Source organism: Paramormyrops kingsleyae, chromosome 20, assembly GCF_048594095.1.
Source record: "Paramormyrops kingsleyae isolate MSU_618 chromosome 20, PKINGS_0.4, whole genome shotgun sequence".
NCBI lineage: Eukaryota > Metazoa > Chordata > Actinopteri > Osteoglossiformes > Mormyridae > Paramormyrops > Paramormyrops kingsleyae.
Window position 1 is genome coordinate 20,075,324 of NC_132816.1, and position 20,022 is coordinate 20,095,345.

Sequence of the window (20,022 nt, forward strand, 5' to 3'; positions counted from 1 at the left end):
TTTCATCTCTCGGTCGGTGCAGAAACGCCGGTGTCCTTTTTCGCCTTGCGCACTGGTGTGCAGGCGGGGAAGACAGTTAAATTACTCGCTTATAAAGCTGCCAAAAAAACTGTGAAAATGTGTAGTGTTTTTATCGACAGTTGCCCTTTCGGAGTAGCGCAGTACCGTTAAAAAGCTCTCACATCGAGGCGTTGCTAAAACCTTCAATATTACTTTTATATTTCTTCATGAACCTTCTCCCACTGATAAGAAGTCTTGGGCGTATAAAGTTATTTCTACACTATTCGTGTCCAGCCTGTTAGACATGGAGACTCCACGTTCCATATTTCAAGTATGAGTTACAAAGCCTCATATAAAAAAATAATTTGCATTACAGTTATGTATCCTGTGCTCAAAAATTAAACAAACTTTACAAATAAAAACTGCTTTCCACGCTGCTCTGTTGCCTAATCTCCACCGAAACTATGTTCATACTGATTTTGCACCATGCATGTAAAATAGTAAATTACGCAGACAAAATATGTCCATGCCACGAAACTTACAGAAATACCATCGGACACAGGGTCCGATATTCTATTCAACCGTCTTAATTAGCAGCACCGTAATTCTTGCAGCAAAGCAGGTCGGCGGCCAGACATCATTTAACAACCTAATAAAAGCCGAGTAACAAGCCAGGTCAGCAAAATTAACCGAAGTGCCATGCGAATATTTCAAAGACTCCAATAAGAGGCGCAATGTCCTCTACGATCAAAAGCGAGTTGAGGAAACTGTCTCAGGTTACTCTAGACCTCATAGAGATTTCATGCAGACGGAAGCTTTTTTATCCCTGATCGGACATTGAGCCTTTTATTGGAAATAGACACAAGTGCGTCTCCTTCACTTACCGGTGAGCTGGTCGTAGGAGCCGTCCAGTTCCCTTGAATCTGAAAAGCTCTGATCCCTGTTTTTCGCCTTCATCTCTCACCAACTGGTTTTTAAATAAAAAATATTGTATTTTTTTCCCTTATAATGAAAACTACCTCAACTGCACAATTCGATAAATATGGCAAAAAAATATGACACCGGTTATTATTATACTGTTGTATATATTTTACCGCCTTGGTTATTTTTTCTCCACGGAAATATCGCGGTGCAGCACAGCACAGCAACTTGGCCGCGCCGGGGATGATTTCGAATTATTACCAAACAGCCTATCTATCAATTCTATATAAAATTCAGGGTAAAACGGAACAACCACTCCCGTCCTTGTATTCTAGCTCACGCATCGCCGGCAGTCGAGCTGCTGTAAGTATTGCATTCAGAGACGAACTGAACTTCGCGGCCGCTCCGTGGGCGGATCACGGGCTCGGCGGCTCTCCGCGGACCGCGGGATGTCTGAACTCAACTCAGGTGCGCCGTTACTGGTGCGGCGGCCGCGGTAACAAGTGTTACAGCCTCGGCGGAGTGGAGACCTGCCGCGCAAATAAGCGCTGCGAGGCGCACGGCGCTCGGGCTGAAGCAGCCGAATGAAAATGAAGCCAGGCGATGCGCAGCTGTTGGCGTCCGGCTCGGGAAACAGACGGAGGCCAATTAATACGACAGCGGGGAAAGACTGTCTGCAGCCGCCGAGTGAGACGCGGGTCGTAATCGGCGTGGCTTTGACATTTTGGCTCTTACATAACCGCTGTAATTTGCGTTGGGCAGGTCCGTGGCAATTAATGCAAGGGGAAACCTTCAAAACTTACGGGTTTATGTTCCCTGAAAACTACAAATGAAAATATTTAATAAAATGTATTAAACGCATGATTATAAAGTACACTTTATAATTTAACTGGGAATACCAATCAAGTTGCTATATTTTCTATGGTTATATTGATGTAGGATCTATCTGTAGGATTTGATTCAATTAGATAAGTAGCATCTATACACAGCTAAACAGTATCTCCTGATCGGTGGAGGTCTGGAAAGGTTCACACGCATGGAGGCTCATGAAGATGATCGGTAAACACATCAACAAGCAGAGACCTCCAGCGAAAGCGGACACAGACTGGTAGGGCGTTAAGTGTCAAAGCATTTTGGATGTAAAAATCTACAGAGCATCAGAGCTGCAAAGGACCTTATAAAACGCTTAATGTGGGAAAACAGCTTAAGCGGGACATAATGTCAGAAACAACTTGGGGAAAACACATTTCTCTCACATTTTGCTCGTCGTAAGTGCATCCTGTTGGCAATTGTATGAAACTGTAGACCGAAGACAAAATTACAGAATTGACGTTAAATCGTTTCCTCCCCATAGAAACGCACATATAGCTAAACGTGGCTCAATGTGGGGAATAACAACTCAGGAAAAACAATTTTCTCTCACATGTTACCGGTCATAAATAGCCGGCTGTTGTCAAATTTATGAAAGTGTAATCCAAAAACAAAATTACAACACCGGAAAATGGATATAGCCTATATATAGGCCTACTGCTACAAGGAGAAGACAATACGTAGGCCTATAGGCTATAACTATCATTTGTGTATAATTTTCTTCCCTGGAGACTTCATTACAAAAATAAAATAATAAACAGCAAATATTCGAAATGTGGATTTCAAGTTAGGCTAATTCTTTTAATTTGATGAAATGTGTGAAATGTTAATTTGTGAGCGAGTTTCTTAGAGAGAAACTGGCTGTTCAGGTTAAGCTAAGTTAAGCCTTTTTCTTGTAATAAGTTTCTGTGGAGAGGAAGAGACTTAAGGTGCATTTTATAATTTTCTCTTTGGATTAAATTTCATGCGTTTGGTGATATGCAGTGCAATATGATCATTAAAGTGTAAAAGAAATTTGGGGTTTTGAAGTATTTTAGGTCGTCCCAACTGAAAAAGTGTGACCAGACTGATAATGAATGAGGGCTCTGTACATACTGCTGTTTGGTGGGGGGGCTCCTTGTACTAAATATCTGGACAGCAACAAAATTAAGCTCTCTAACGACTTTATAAGTAATAAATGAAGGTTGTGAGCTACTCTCACCACCATATTACTTACGTTATTTGGACAGTTTATCATAAACTGTCTCAGGTAGTCGCAAAACCTTTCGCTGGCCAACACACCGTAGGCCGAAGGTGAACTCTTTCTGAGACGCTTTGCTTTTAATATTATTTTAATCATGTGCCTCCTTCCGTCTTAGAATACTCCAGGTAAAGCAGCGGAAATTCCCGTAGGGTTAATAAAGTATCTATCTATCTATCTATCTATCTATCTATCTGTCTATCTGTCTGTTAGTTAAGAGGGGAGGGGTTTTGCCATTTATGAGTTTTTTAAATTATCAAATTATCGCTCTCAGATCCATTGTAGTTAAGGCGTTATCTATTCAGCCAGTGTTGATGTAAGCGGTCTATTTCAACTACAGGTTCAGATTCTGGCACCGTATGCATATTACAGACATGCCGTAAAAGTGGAAATTCAACTTCCACTTATCAATTTCCCAGTCAGTCATCCCAGCTGAGGCGTCAGAGATGCCAGCCGAGGGCTGGCCAGTGCTGGGGATGGAGCCGGATGTTGCTCCCACTCCACGGACGTCACGGCCGGTGACGGCTGCCCAGGGAGGGGCTAGGGGCCGTTTACAGGCATGTGTTCCCATCACCTCCCTGCTTCCGGACTGCGTTCCCACATGAACACGTGTGAACCATGGGGGAACACACACAGCTGCGGGGCCGGAACACTGCGAAAGCGGGCCGGTCTCTGCCCGGCTTGCAGAAGTTAAAAAAGAGGGAAAAAAAACCCCGGGAAAGTTAAAGAATAAAGAGGTGTAGGCGGGAGATGGTAATGTGTGTTTCTAAGAATACCGCTGTTCCCTCATGGAACAAGGCAGCTTCATTGCCGCTTTAACCGCCGGAGATGGAGAGGAAGCATCTCATCTCAGGCTTCTGCTGGTGGTCCCACTGAAGCAGGTGACAGACACATGGGGGTGTTCATGCATGTCACACGGGGGGCTGCTGCGAACACATGTAAATCAAACAGACGTGATTGGGATATTAATGCCCCCACACACACACACAAACAAACCCCAGCCCCACCGAGTTGCCCCGCTCATGACTACAGTAGAGCAGATGAGGTGAGGTGACATTTTCGGAGCGACTGCTTTCAGGGTTTGTATGATTCACTTTTAGTTTGGCTCCATGGCAACAGGCAGGTTTTAAACGCGAATGAATGGACTGCCGGAATGTTCTGTTCTAACAATAGTCAATAAACAAGGGAGCTGCAATGCATAAGGAAAATAATACCATACATTAGCAGAAGGAAATCTGCTACTGGGGGCCCCTCGATGCTTTGTGTGGGGTCCTAGTTCCGCTTTTTTATGAGTAATCAATCTCGTGGTGGCACTTTTGTGCCAAACATTGTCGTGATTTAGGCCTTTTCCTCGGAAACATCGCTCTCATTCATTTATTCATCTGTCCATCATCGTTTGGACAACAAGGATCAGTGACAGCCTTGGAATAGCTGCTGGAAGCTAGACCCACGTGCCCTGGGCCTCGTCAGGCCGCTTCCTGCTGGCACTTCCTCCGGAAAACGCCGCGGCCAAAAAGGGGCCAAGAAAATATCGACTGAGCAGGACCGACGACCCAAAGGTTAGTGTTTCTGTAGGAAGTGCTGTAACAGGAAGTGGAAACTGGAACTCAGATATTGGCAGCAGGTCATTGGGGGGTCAAACAAAGAAAACACGGCAGGATAAAAAGGCGCAGAGCTTATCTCTGAGTCTGACCCTGTACTGTCAGAAAAAAAGTGCCAGCTTGTACCTTTGAGGGTACAATTACTTATCACTGGTGCTGTACCCTCAACGGTCTGCCAATTGTACCCCAGCTGTAGGTAAATGTACCTTTTAAGGTACAGAAATGGACTCTGAGGAACATTTTTGTACCATTGGGGTACATTCATGCTGTTTATACCTTGGGGAACAAAACTGTACCAGGGCTGCTCCCTTTTTTTCTGATGGTTTAGAGCAGAACTAAACCTCAGTGGAGAACAGGCCGTCCACATGGACCACAGCTAGATCCTCCCAGGCAGCTGTTATGAAGCAGGTCCCGCAGTCTCCCTTCCCTGCTGATGTTTACGTCCAGGCCGTGGGTTTATAACCCAACGGGGCATATGTTTATATCACACTGTCTTAGGCGCCAGAGAAGAATGTAAGAAGCTGGAGCGGGCCTGCTGAGCGAGGCCTGGTGATTGGTCAAGCACTTCAGCGTGATTGCCACTTTTATGGGAGAGGGCGAAGGGAACAGTAGACAAACTGCCCGAGCGAATCGGTTTGTCTTTGCTGGAGGGGCTGCGTAAGGAACAGGGAGCTCTTTGGCCCCTTAAAACCCCCGACTGGCATCTGCCCCGAAACTGCAGTCACCACAAGCAGACATTGCTGGTCATTCTTAATAATCAGCTAAAATAATAATAAAATATTAAGTATTAACAAATGAATTGATTGATATTTAAGTGAGTGTCTTTGTATGCAGATACATTTTTTTTAACTGCTCAGGGTCTGGTGCTACAAGTAATTTTATGTTTGATTGTTTCCACAGTTTGGTCCGGCCTGCTGTTCCTGCGGTGTACGACGGCTCACCTCGGCCCGGTGATTTGTGTAGTGCTAAAATAGGAGCACACACCCAAACGCAAGCCAAGCCGACGGCGAAGCAGGGAACAGGGGAGCTGCGTCTGTCCTACAAGTCAGCGCTGTATCACTTTGCTGCATGTAAACAGTATGGTTGAATATATAGCTGGGACCTAAAGACACTCCCTGTGTGCAGGAACCTTAATATAAATAACCAGAGGAAAGTAGATGTCTATAAATGGATGGAAGTCTGAGCTGCTTTGGGTAAAAGGATTAGCTAAACAAAGGAAGTAAAAACGATATTAAAACACGCAAGACATTCATTCTACTCAAATCTCTAAGCCAAAACGTCTGATGAAACCCACATTGACCTGTTTAAATTGTTGTAAAGGTATTTGATATAGCTTGTTTTTCCAAGTTGACGTGTATTTATAAAATGTCGAGTCAAGTAGGTAATACGTTAAGTTAGCCAGACAGGAGGAATGAAACCATGTACGGAGAGAATAAGCGGCCTATAATCAACTAACCCTTAGTTGACGGGGTAGTCGGAATATACAATGATGAAAGATCCAGAACAAAAAAGTTCAGCTCACACTATCTGGCATGTTCTCTCTGTGCCTTCATGACACAGGAACAGGTAAAGTGGACCAGACAGAGGAAACCGTTTCATCAGCTGTCAAGAGGCATCCGATTAGTCGTCACTACTGACTGAGAGCAGGGAATGAACCTGATGAATGGCTGTTTGATAACTGAGAGGAGCAGTTAGATACAAGGATGCTGGGAAGGTCGGCTTTAATGCCCCCCCTAATGTAAACATACGCTGCACTTCCCAACACCATCCGTTTAATGTGTTTTTTTTTCCTGAGTCATTCCTTCCCCGTCTATCTCACAGTTGGTCAGCTTTCTCTGATTTCACACCCTGCTCGTTTTAAGCAACCATGGCTGTATGAATATCAATGAGAACAATCCAGCCCCAGTGTATAAAATTGGGGGTAACCTCTCATGGACAATCAGATCCCAGTCAAACTTCCATCCCAAGGTGAAGCCTCAAGCCTGCCTGGTCTCATCTGACCATGGCAGGTGTCTGCAGACTCACCTGGTCCATGGTTTCCAAGAGCACTTTGCTTCTCTGGGGCTGATCTTATTTTTTTGTGGGGACCCTGAGCAAGGAATAATTTAATAGTTAAATAAGAGCCATTAGCATAGCAGGATTGCTTGGCTAACTACCTCCCATTAGGGAAAATGACTTAATATTAGGACAGAACGTTCCGGAAGCCTCCTTTATTAATACAGTCTCCCAAACAGACACTTTGGCGAAATTGAGATGTGAGGTTTATCTGTTTAAACTCTAATTTACTGGAATTTGCCTCTCGAATGTCTCGCCATCGGTGTCACTTGGTGCCACTCAGCTGCCACTCAGCTGCCACTCATCCCGAACAGTAGATCCTCGGTGATTTTTGGATAAAGGATCAGTTGTTATTGGACAGAGAGAAAGAAATCCAGAAAAGTAGGTGGAAGAAATGAGACGATATGAAACTGAAAGCAATCCAGATAACGAGATAATGCTCTGATAGCTCACTTCACTGAAAAACGGCACTACAGAGGAAGCCCGTGACTGTGGTACAGGAGAAGCTCCACCAAGAGCTTGTTTTACAGAGACGGGTAGGTGTTCCATCGATCAGTACAGATGGCTTTGGTGGGGGTGGGGGCGGGGAGGGAGTGGGGGTGTATTTGTCTCGCTTGCTCCCTACTTTCCAGTTGTCCTTGATCAAATTCGGCCTGCCCCCTCCCCCAGGGTACTGAGTACCACCCTGTTTTCACCCTTTTCTGCGAGCTGCAGTCACAGCCTTTGTACTCGTTCATAGCGTTTGTTCACATGCTGGGGTGACATGCAGCCACCGGGAACATAAACGTTAATTAGACATTAGATACATGCCAAAAATCAAAAAGCCAGTTTCAGGTTAAGACATGGAGTGACCAAAAAACATACCCTATAGCAAGAGACTCGGGGCTATGAACACCGGAACCACATGCCACAAAAACAGCTTCTTCCCTTCAGCAGCTGACCTCATCAACAAGCCCCCTGGCCCCTGCTGACACGGTCCCCTCCTCAGCCACCCCCCCCCACTCACTCTGCACCCGTCTTTGTACATCTGTGTCCTCTACTGAACATCATCAACATTCATATTCCAGTATTCAGTACAACTCTGTTCCCTTTATTGTCCTTATAATTACTGTTTGTATATGGCACAGCTTGCATTGCCCTGCACTACTGTATTCCTTTATAGTATTATTTTATTTTTCCTTATCTGTTTTTCTTATGTTCTTGTTCCTCTATGTTATCTGTGAATTTAAGCACCAATACAGCCAAAACAAATTCCCAGTGCATGCAGCTCTACCTGGCTAATAAAATGAATTCTGATTCTGGTGTCACTCCATGCCATCTGGGATTACACTCTGATCGATGAACGGTTCTCTCGAAAGACGTCGCCAGTCCCTAAGAGGATGTTACCATGCTGCTGTCTTTGGAGGTGCACTTCAGGGACCTGGGGGGGCTCCTCTGGACTGACAGGTGGGGGGACACCAGCCGTCTCACCTCCAGTGTGGTAAATGCTTAAACGTACCATGGGTTCAGAATCAAGGGGCGTTTCTGTGTTTCTATTGTATCCATTTTACGTCATCTTCAATTGCCGAATACCAGTTCCAATACTAAGAACGGAAGGTCAGAGGACAGTAAAAATCACCGGATGTCGTTCTTGCTCCGGTCCAAATATCTAGGATACGTCGGTTGCACCCTCACCGAACGAGACCAATTCCATGATTCATTGCTTCCCAAGTTCCTTCTTAGGAGGACCGCTCTTGCCAAGAATCACCCAAGGTGTCTTTTGGAGCTCTGTCCCTTTAAGACGAGCGGGCATCAGTGTTTATATGCGGCCAGATAGGGATGGCTTGCAAAACCAGGGTACTGTTATGTGGGGGGGGGGGGGGTGGTGAGTGATGAGGACACATCAGCCCCCACGCAGACCAACAGCATTAAGCCATGTGTGGCCCAGATGGACCCGCACCCTGTCACTTTTCCATATAAGGAGGGAATAAATGTTCTATGACCAGCTACATGGGGTGGGGGGGGGGGTCCTGAGCAGAGTACAGTCTTGCATCAAGCCATATTTCAGATTTCACAGCCTGGGGGCCTCATCCCCAGCATGCAGTGGATGCCCATGTCTCTCTCTGCTCTGTCATACAAACTGGGGGGAACTGAAGCTTTTTTACTGGGAGGTGGGACGGGGGGCTCTAACGTGGCGATAATTCGGTGACTGCGGACTGCAGAGCATCTCAGATGGAAAAGCACATTTCAGCACAAAGCTTTGCAGCTTGGTTATGGGCTATAGTGCCGCTCGCGTTCGCAGCCGGGGGAGGATGTATATCAAGAAGAAACGCCGACGGGCGCTTAATGGTTACAGGGCGGACATTTTCAGGCCCTCAGAGGAGAACGGCACTGGCAGTGCGCTGTTTTCCCCGACGGCTTCTGTTATTGAACTTCATATAAACAAGTGGCCTGGCAAATAGGTGGGGAGCAAACTGCAGATTAAGATATTAAAGTAGGACGGGTTGAGAAAACGACCTGAGCAATTCAGCGGGGTTCGAGAGCCTGGTGTTGACGACAGCGCTGTGCAATGCAAGAGGGGATTAAAACTAAAACCCGCCACCCCCTAATACTCTTATGCTGTGTGCTACAGCATTTTAAGCTTGCCTATCAGGAATCAGTGCTGAAGGGGTCATGCAGTGGCCGACACCCACTTTCTCGGTCTGTCGGCATGGCGACGTGTGGCGGTGGCGATCCCTCACACCGCATCGCATTAAAGAAAGGCTGGACATTAAAAAGATGTCTGTCAGCCCTCTCACCTCGCGGGGGATGGGGTAGGGTAATGCCTCTGTAACACACAGACTTAATCTCACAATAAATAATGCATTTGATTTCCTTCGGTGACAAAAAAAACTGTTATGATCTCATTTTTGGGGGTTGAGCGAAACGCGTCAGTGATTTGTGTTTTCATTAAGAGGAATAATTCACTCGCCGCACATCAATGTGTAAATGAAGCAGCAATTCTCTTGACAGAAGACCTTACAGACCCTCGCCCCCCAGTGGCAATACCGGGGGGGGGGGCAGGGGACATAGAAGGACACAGTCTTAATCACATGGCTGATAGAGGCAACACATCAGACCACAGATCACCTTCAGCGACCACAGTCTATCCAAAAGGTGCACAGGTGTGCAAAAACCTCCTCAGATGAGATAAAAATATGATTTATTCTAACGGTTTTGACTATTTGTTTACAAACAATTAATGTACAAAGTCGCAATTTGGATGCATACGTCTTTTATAGGAGCATTAATGAAAACACACAGCGCAACCAGAGCATCTATTAGCAAAACAAAATGGCAAATCACAGTCCAGCGTCCAGCTAGATTAATGCTACGAACGGCGAGCAGTGGTCGGCCAGTGAGGGTGGGGGCTGTCGGTGATGGATGGAGCAGGGTGGGGGGCTAAGGGACGTTTGGAAAAAGTCGATAGGCCACGAGGCAGATGGATGTGGGGCGGAGCGCCCACCCTTTGGTCCCCAGGGAATACAATGTAGCAGAAATCGACCAGGGACTTGGGGGACCAATGACCAAATTGTCATGGTTGATTAGTTCAATCCCAGAATGCTCAGCGGCTCCCAGAAGCCCATAACTTCTGACCGGAAGGCAGTCAATGTCACAAGGACGTTCAGTCATGTTCTGTTTTGGTTTTTTTTCACGATAATCACCTGCTTTGCTTTCAACTTGAAATGTTTTACTTCAAAGTCATGCCGTGCTTTTGAATTTTTGTTTTGTTGTCAGTTGAATTTGAAATTCATATTTTTTTTGTTTCCCGCAGCCGACTGTTTTCAACAGCAGGAACACAAACCTGAAGGCAGCCCGACATGTTTGCCGTGTCGAATTAGCAGCACGACGGGGCGGCAGGAAACAGCATCCTTAGCTTTTGGAACCATCAGGCAGCGAAGGAATGAACATCATTCATTGTTGTGGAGAAACAGCCGAAATTCGTAAGTTATCGGCCGATTTTCTGCCGCGATTTTCGCTAATTCATGTGCAACGAAGGTCCCTGCTGGAGGTCCCCAAATCCAGTGAAATAAAATAGCTATGCAGTGAATAACGACTACATTCGGACAGCACCAGACCACATCAGGATAGAGAACGTGGAACATGAAACATGTGACATGGCAGGATGGGTATGAATGAACCGGAACTTCATCTGTGCGTCTGTTTAACACTCAGCCGGTTAAGATGCGATGCCTGTGATCAGAGGGTTGCCGGTTTGAGCCCGGCCCTGGCATGTCTGCGGGCCCTTCAGCGAGGCCCTTAACCCCCAGCTCCCTGGGTGCTGTTATGGGTGGCTGCCCTTCACAGACAGCTGACTCTCACCTACAGAGAACAAGTTGGGGGAGGCGAAAAGAGAATTTCCCCAAAGGGATCAATAAAGTATCAATTATTATTATTAGGCCGTAAAGCCATAATAGGATTGATAGCACAGTGCTGGGGCAGGTAAGTGAAATGATATTGAACGAAAAAGATCTCAGGCTGACACCCAAGCTGCTAGCAGTCACAGCTCAGAGCCCGTCAGCGGTATGGGGACGAACGGCCCAGCCCGCATTGGGGCTCGATGGAGCGGATGCACCTACTAATGAGGCGGACGAGCACATCAGAGGGGCCAACGAGGGCATTGATGTTGTTATTTTGGAGACCGACAGCTGCCTGGGTGAGGCCCCACTCGAAAAGCCACTTTGGGGCCACCTGTCTGCCCTAGTGTAGTGACTGTCATTGACCAATAGGGGCCCCACTCAGACGTTGATTGGTGGTAAGCATCACCGCCAGGTTCATCTGCATTTTTGGAATCCTGCAATTACCCTCTCCCCGGCGGGGGGCAAACGACATACTTAGACAGTCCATGTGATTTCAACAACCCAAGATTCATTTGTGTAACTGAGCCGTGTCTGAGGCTACGTTTCCGTGCTCAAGTGCTTATATGACAGGCATTATACATGCCTGGAAGGGCGCCTCAAGCCGTTCATACAGCCATGTCAGGACACTGTGACAGCCAGAGACAGCTCTGGCCACCCTCTCGGCTTGCTGTGACACAGGCTCATGAGCTCCCCCTGCTGGTAGTGACCACCCCACAACCAAGCGCTGGGACCTTCCCTCTTAGTGTCTCTCACCATGACAGTTGTGCTGTGCTGCATGATTGATGTCAGGAAATTATAAACAAATGAAGAAAAGCTTCGTTTCAGGAATGCTAAGAGACACTATTGAAATGCTGCACAGCCCAAATAGTTTTGCTAGATAAGTAAACTCAGGGGGATATTTTGCAAAGCCCAGAATGCACTTGGGCGTGACAATGCTCTGTGGGAACGTAGGGTGTATTATTAAAACTGCAATGCAATCCTCAACTTACTTATAGTCGCAACACCACTGCTGATGGTTAATTCACACGCGGACCAACTAGACAGAGTAGGCAATTTCACCAAAAATAAATATTTGATGAGTTCTGATATCTGTAAATGAAATCTTACAAATAAACATCCAGTTAATAGCTTGTCGGAGTGAGCTGCTTTCTTCCGTTAATGTCTGAGAATGGGGTAATTTCAGGTCCAACTCCCTTCTGTGACTCATATTTTACAGTATTACTGCCTTCTTATCTGTTTCCCCCAGGAATATTAGGGAGTCCATTTGTCCTGTGAATATTTTTTAGCCACTTAGCCAAGGACAGTGGTCCTGGCTCGCTGGAATGAGGTCATCAGTTTAGGGAGATGTCCCCCGAGCCTCCGGATGGGACATATTTGTCTGTATTTTCTCTATCAGTTGAACTATGGAAACTATATCTGTTCTCCCCCTGCTGATCTAAGGTTCCTGGTCTAATGGCATCGGCTATCGGCAGCTACAAGATGAACGATACACAGACATAGCTTTTAAGGCCCCCCTAACTACAGTCAAGGGCGGGTCAAAAGAGACCCTACTCTAAGTGGCGTCAATGAACTCAAAGCATCTCAAGGGAGGCTGTGACAAGAAGAAATTTATTTACCCAAAGACCTAAAGCGTAAACAGCTACAGAGGAAACATATTAAACCGCCTTTGTGTTGTTTCTGTTTTAGAAAGAATGCTTGAAAAAAATCTACAGTGTAGACGACTGCTTTGAAGGAGTGCCAGACTCCTATGACCCGTTATCTCCATCCTCCTGCTCCATCAGCACCTTAACCTTGGTTGCTGTTCATTTCCATCCCTACTGAAGCACTGACTTGTCATTTTAAGTCTCCCTTGCATTTTCCACCCAGATAAAAGGTCTTCAGGAGAAGCTCCCCTCCATATCTTCTCTTGAATCGACCGCCCAGACCATTTGGGTCACTCTGCTCCCCACGATAAATAAGGCTCCACCTGACATAGCCGATGCGAGAGGTAGGACCCAGCGAGCAGCAGCTTCTCATAGTCTGCCAATGAGCAGCAGATGGTGTGGTAGGGAAAGGCTCAGAGCAATGACACCTGCAGATTCCCGGCTGAAGTCCTGGGGGGGACCCTGCTGTTGTACCCTTGATCAAAATGCTTGTTCTAGATGTTCTAGTAACATACCCAACTTTGTTAAAAGGAAGAGTTCTAAGTTATTTTGATTAATTGTATAGCTACACTATAGATACCTTCATAACACTTTATAATGGACAATATGGCAATGGACAAGATTTTAAATGAGAGCTTCATAGACCATTCATAATGCATAATAAACATGCTATAATGTGTTATACCTTGTTATAAATACTTATAGCTGTGTGTATAATACTTTATGAATGTATTATAATGCATTATGAAGGTATCTATAATGCATTATACATGGTCGCTTTAAGTAAGGTGTTACTAAAACGCACCATGTAACAGCTGAATGGAATGAATTTGTTATGCAAATTCACACAAGCGAATGCTAAGATCTCTATTATTTGATGCTAACATAACACGACGATTCTCACACATCCCCTGTAACTAGTCTCTCTTCACAGTACGGCTCGGTTCCTGTATGCCAATGGAAAAGCGCCAGCAATTTCCTTGTCCATCACGCAGTCGATCTTCTGCCTTTCTCACACCTCACACACATGCCTATACTCAGGCACGCACCCCAGCGATATCAGTGTCTCGCTTTGCCCTGGTGCTTAACCGTTTCTGACAAACTTTCCACAGGTGTGCGTCGGCAAGACGGCATCCATTTAAAGCTGGCATTTTCGATCTGCGGCCGACACAATTACGTGGTAATAAAGTGCCTCTGGTCTCCTCACCGCCGGTCCCCATTGATGCTGCAGAGCAAAAAATAGCCCCTTTGTTGGCATTCTGTGATCAAGGGCCAGAGTTTTTAGCCAGTTTTTTTTTTGCATGTTCTTGCCACTACACTGAAGCCCTGAAGATGTGACATTTAAAATGTCCGTCTCCAGCTTTGTCTCAAACCTCCGGCACCGACTCTCGTCGAAGATCGCCTGTAATTAAGGCTGGATGTTGCCAAACTTGAAAAAATCCGGGGGAAGACCGAGATTTTATTAGATCTGACAAGCAGAGTTGCAGCCAAGGCGAGACAGACTGTACAGCACGCTGCCTTCTGTGTAATTATTAATATTGTTTTACGGGAATCACGCATCGGCTCCCACGTGAACTCTCTATTTATTGGTTGACCAACTGCCACCGTCAGACCCACTAATGAAACGGCTGCTGTAGCTCAGGTGGCCCACTAGGACCCTGATGGAATAACTGTAGCTTGGGTGGCCGACTAGGAACCTGGTGGAATAACTGTAGCTTGGGTGGCCGACTAGGACCCTGATGGAATAACTGTAGCTCGGGTGGCCCACTAGGTGCCTGATGGAATAACTGTAGCTCGGGTGGCCCACTAGGAGCCCGGTAATAATAGTCTGGTTGGTGAAGAAAGACCCTGTGCGTCTGGGTCCAGATGCTGCCTGCATGCCTGCTGCCAGGCTGTGTCAATTCACCTGACAGGAAATGAATGACTAATTGCATTCTCTCCCCCCACGTCTGCGGCCCCACTGTCAAATAAAGAGACATGACACAAGGCTGCCCGTTCATAAAGGATGCAGGGAAGTCAGAGAATAATGCTGTGATTATGTAATAATAATAAGTATCAGGTAAAAAATCCACATGGGTGCAGGTGAAGGGTGAAGATCTTGATACAGTATATAAAGTTGGACTCGTTTTATGTAGCCTGTATGTTTGGGAAGGTGACAGTACATGGGTGTCAGCGGAGCCGCAAACACGCGTGTAATTAACCCCACGGCCCTGCGGACAGGCGGAGACACAGCCGGCTCTCAGCCATAACGGAGCCATCCTGAACCCCAGGTCATCCCATTTACCGGGGATTTCACAAACGATTTCCTGTGAACCCCGGAAGGTCCCATTGTTAAGCTGCTCACATTCCACTGCCAGTCCATGGGGGGGGGGGGGGGGGGGGCATTATGGCAGTGACAGTGCGATTTATGGGATTACAGCAGGATTCTGCGTCTATCAGGCCAGTGTATACTGATGGGGGATCCGGTGCCACAGACTCATCCACCTTGAAAAGTAGACTGTTGGAAAAAAAGACAAGAGTCGGCTCGTATGTCTATCTGGGGTGAGCATGTCAGTGTTACATTCAATAGCAGACAAAGCAATGTACATTCTTTTACAGAAATTGGAGTCAGTCAATCCTTGAGCAACTAGGAGTTAAGAGCCTTGCTCCAGGCCCCAACAATGAAATCACTCTGCCGACCCTGCGATTTGGACCGATGACCAAGCTGGGGGGGTTCAAGGCTGTAATTTGTGACATGCAAGGCATACAGTTAGGCTGACAGTGAAAAGTACACTGCGTGCAGAATTATTAGACAAATGTGCTTTTTGCTTGTATCTGCTCACCCAGCTTAATAGGTCCAGTCCAGATTAAACTCTAATTAAGAATGTTTAAATTTAGAGCATGCTCAGTGTATACTATGAGTATTTCCTGTTTGGGTGTAAAACCAGAAGCCACAGATACTTCTCTGTGTAAAATTATTAAGCACATTATTATTACAATTTAAATGGGCCAAAAAGAACCTTACAGAGAGCGAAAGAAAGAAAATATTACAGTGGCAGTGAGAGGGATGCAAAACAATCTAAACTGCCGAACCTTTAAAACATAGTCACTGTACAGTGAGTGTTCCCTGGCCGATGGCCAAAGAAGATGGAAGAAGCATGTAGAGACAAGTTAACTGCCGAAGATGTGTGTCAAATTAAAGGCGAGGCTTCCAGAAACTCTTCAGAATCAAATGCCAAGGTCACAAAGGCCAACTCTGATGGAGCAGATGGACGACCCAGTGGATGGACACCTTCTTCAAGCACCTACAGGGTGATGGAGGACTGATGGTGTAGGCTGCAGTTATCAGTGATGCACTGCTTGGACTACTTTATGTCTTGCAGATGGTGCAGAAGTTAACTACAAGATCTACTGCCAACTTCTAAAAGATCCCGTCTTCAAACACTGGTACAAGAAGTCAGCAGCTTTCAAAAAGGTTATGATAATCATGCAGGACAGGCCCCCCTCCCATGCATCAAAGCATTACATAGATTGGCTAAGAAAGGCTTGAAAGGTGATTGAATTATGACCAGGGTCCCTTCATTGCCTGACTTAACCCCCACTGAGAGCTACTGGGCCGTAGTGAAGTATGAGATTTACCCAGGCAGCAAGCAGTGCCCTTCTCAGAGCGTCTGGGAGGCGGTCCCAGCCGTATCAGGTAGGATGGCATCAAAGCAAAAGCTTGCCTGGTTCAATGGACAACAGGCTCATGATGGTCACTGAGAAGTAAGGCGACTGTACAGGACATGCAGCTTGGTAAAGTGGGCTGTGAAGAACAGCCAGCAGGTCATTATTGAGTATATATACTGAGAAACTAAGATTGTTTTTTTATGATTATTTCTGTTGCTGGTGAAGACAGAAAAATCCACTTACTTTCTGATTGCCAAATAACTACGTGCTGATAATTTCGGTTTGTGACAGACTAATGTAACACTTTCTCACTTGGACCAAACTTCTGAGTTTACTTTACTAGATCTGCCCAACTTTTGCTAAATACTGTTTCCAGGAATAGAAACTGCCTAAAAACTCTGCACATAGTGTACGGTGGTCAACTCCGCCATATAAACAGTGACAGCAGAAAGACACTTAAAGTAGAGACACGGTAATAAATAGACATAAAAATAATGAAACTTATACTGAAAAATAGTTATACCGAAAGCAAAATAAAAAATTAAAGCAAAAGTTGGGATAAATATGCCTGAGATGTGCATTTCAGCTAACAGGTAGAGCACCCTAACACACAGACTAAGCAGCTTACATTAAAGGACGTGTGACAATTCATTGGGATTTGAACCCATGACCTTTGAATTGCTGTGTTGTTTTTGCTCACACTCCACCCGAACTCCACAGCTTCAGGCGTAAGAGAGCAATAACGGCTCAGGAAAGAGCACTAATTGATCACAAGAGTGCACTAATTGATCACGTCAATCGTGGCAGATGGGTAGAGATGACGGCCACACATATCCAGGGGCCACCCGACAGAACAGCCTCAGAGACAGAGGATTAAGCTTTACTGACAAGAATCTTTCGGAAATGTCACACATGGCTCACTTAGAATCTGCCATAAAATTCGCTTGACAGCATTTTCTCCTTTCAATTACCTCCCAGTTTTCTCCAATGGGTCAGAATGTGATGAGGAATCAGTCTGGCACTGGGAAATACAATACCTTCTTAAGTTTGTCTCACATGTTTCTCACAAACAAACAAAGAAAAAAAACACATTGGCTGACACAGCCCCAGTGGGAAAGAGCCGGGCCTCCTTTCTGCTAACATAACAAAACGTGCTGCTTTCACTTCCAGCCAAAACTGGGAAATCTAGTGTTTTTCCACACAGACCAGGCAGCTGACATATGAATAGCGGACATCTGCTAAATCCCGAAGCAGCCAGGGACTCTTATACATTTTGGCTGACGAAAGCTTTCTGCTCTGATTCCTGATCGGATTAAAACATTAAAATTCAACCCCTGAGCTGACTTTTTAATCTTTTCTTCCCTAAGAATAAAAAAAAAGAAGAGAGAGAGAAGGGGAACTTGATTTAGATGCTCGAGAATGACAAATGTGAGGCTTTAGCCGGCAGGAACGTGGTGGCTCAGCCTCCTGAAGTTACGAGGAGATACAGACGTGACGTGATGGTATTCTCTCCTCTGGATGGGCAGGTCCCGCTCACGGTGTCACACGGTGCCGGAAAATGAGGACTCCATAAAGATGGGAAGAACCGCCGTTAGGCAATCCCCAAGCGAGAGCACAGTGCCGCTGACGTTCTGGGCTCACCGGCACGTACCCCGCAGACAGTTACCTCGTCTGGCAGCTCCAGCACAGTGCTGTCATTCCCACACCGCGCCAGCTTCAGAGCACACCAACTCCCCGCATCCAGCTTCAGAGCACACCAACTCCCCGCATCCAGCTTCAGAGCACACCAACTCCCCGCATCCAGCTTCAGAGCACACCATCTCCCCGCATCCAGCTTCAGAGCACACCAACTCCCCGCATCCAGCTTCAGAGCACACCATCTCCCCGCATCCAGCTTCAGAGCACACCATCTCCCCGCATCCAGCTTCAGAGCACACCATCTCCCCGCATCCAGCTTCAGAGCACACCATCTCCCCGCATCCAGCTTCAGAGCACACCATCTCCCCGCATCCAGCTTCAGAGCACACCAACTCCCCGCATCCAGCTTCAGAGCACACCATCTCCCCGCATCCAGCTTCAGAGCACACCAACTCCCCGCATCCAGCTTCAGAGCACACCAACTCCCCGCATCCAGCTTCAGAGCACACCATCTCCCCGCATCCAGCTTCAGAGCACACCAACTCCCCGCATCCAGCTTCAGAGCACACCAACTCCCCGCATCCAGCTTCAGAGCACACCATCTCCCCGCATCCAGCTTCAGAGCACACCAACTCCCCGCATCCAGCTTCAGAGCACACCAACTCCCCGCATCCAGCTTCAGAGCACACCAACTCCCCGCATCCAGCTTCAGAGCACACCATCTCCCCGCATCCAGCTTCAGAGCACACCAACTCCCCGCATCCAGCTTCAGAGCACACCATCTCCCCGCATCCAGCTTCAGAGCACACCATCTCCCCGCATCCAGCTGACTTCCCGGCTGCGATGAACTCATCTCCATCTGCTGCCAGCTGTCACACCAGCCCCAAGGCTACACCCTCCCCATATGCCACTTACAGCATGGGCTGGATCCTGCACACGGACGACTAAGAGCACCCAGAAGCACCAAACGCCATGATGCATCTCCAGTGGCCTAATACCAATTGCAGCTGACCATACTAAGCCTTAGGCAGAGCACAGATACCAGTGTCAGTTAGAATATTTTTGAGGAACAAGTTTTGTTCTAGTTGCCTTTTGCTAACCTCTGACCATAGCATATACAATATGTTGTATGATCGTGTAATTATGCCACCTAGTGACGGGAGGTCCAAAAGCTTATAAGTCACTTATAAATGCGCTGAAAGTCACAGATCACAGGTCCAGATATGCAGATCAGTAGGGTACCAGGCTGGGTGCCCATATCTGTAAGGTTGCGGGTTTGAATCTCATGATCGGCATAATAACCATATCACCATTAGGCCCCAAAGCAAGGACGCTAACCCCAACTCCTCCAGCGGGCGCTGGCTGACTCGGACCCCAAGCCTTTCTCACTTGTACTTCGATTTGGACGAGAGCCTCTGCTAAATGAATGAGCTCCACAGCACCGTCTCTCACTGCTTTCCCTGTTTAATGGCCCATCAGCTGCAGAGACGACACAAGACACGAGGAGGAGACAATGCCGTTACCGTCGCATTTCACCGGCAGGCCCCGCGGCTCTGCGGCGCATTAGCGGCTGCACCTCAGTTAGTGTGACCCCTCAGACAAAGCGCTCACGTCCCGCAGCAATCAGCAGAGAGTCGGGGGCTGCTGCTGCTGCTAGGGCTGTGCCCAGTCGGCGCGGGCAGGTTTCCGGGCTTAGGGGGCAGTGTGAGAGCTCAGAACCGAGAAACACACGAAGAGAGACGAGGAGCGACAGCAGGGGCAATTCTGGGATATTTTTTTAAGGTAGCGGGGGTGGGGGGGGGGGGGCAGGGGTATATAAGAATAGCTATAATTCATACAAAACAAACAATTGATGAATTGGTGAATGACAGGAGAGAGGACATGTCGAGAGCCAACCAGGTTCCAGGTTGGGCCAGTGCCCCCATGGTGAGAATATCCATCTTGTAATTTGGATTCAGCTCCATAGGTTTTTATTCAATGAACTCCTGCATGACATGACTGCTTCCCAGAATTCCTTAACGCTAATA

General features: G+C 46.9%; 1 protein-coding gene and 1 long non-coding RNA gene across 4 annotated transcripts in view; one reads left to right on the forward strand and one right to left on the reverse strand.

Annotated features, from left to right (window-relative positions):
• Nucleotides 1-1,612, reverse strand: part of kcnip2 (Kv channel interacting protein 2) — a 69,946-nt gene extending 68,334 nt beyond the window's left edge. For 2 of the 3 annotated variants that reach the window (XM_023820574.2, XM_023820570.2), the window contains exon 1: nucleotides 885-1,612. In XM_023820574.2, the coding sequence (XP_023676342.1) occupies nucleotides 885-957 (73 nt within the window). In that variant the 5' untranslated portion in view covers nucleotides 958-1,612. The remainder of the gene's footprint in view (nucleotides 1-884) is intronic. The other variant, XM_023820575.2, reaches the window with a different exon arrangement.
• On the forward strand, nucleotides 1,227-6,064 carry LOC111848496 (uncharacterized). The gene is made up of 3 exons (XR_002839316.2): nucleotides 1,227-1,284; nucleotides 4,440-4,590; nucleotides 5,533-6,064. It is a non-coding gene; the product is annotated as an uncharacterized lncRNA (long non-coding RNA).
• Nucleotides 6,065-20,022: the final 13,958 nt, after the last annotated feature.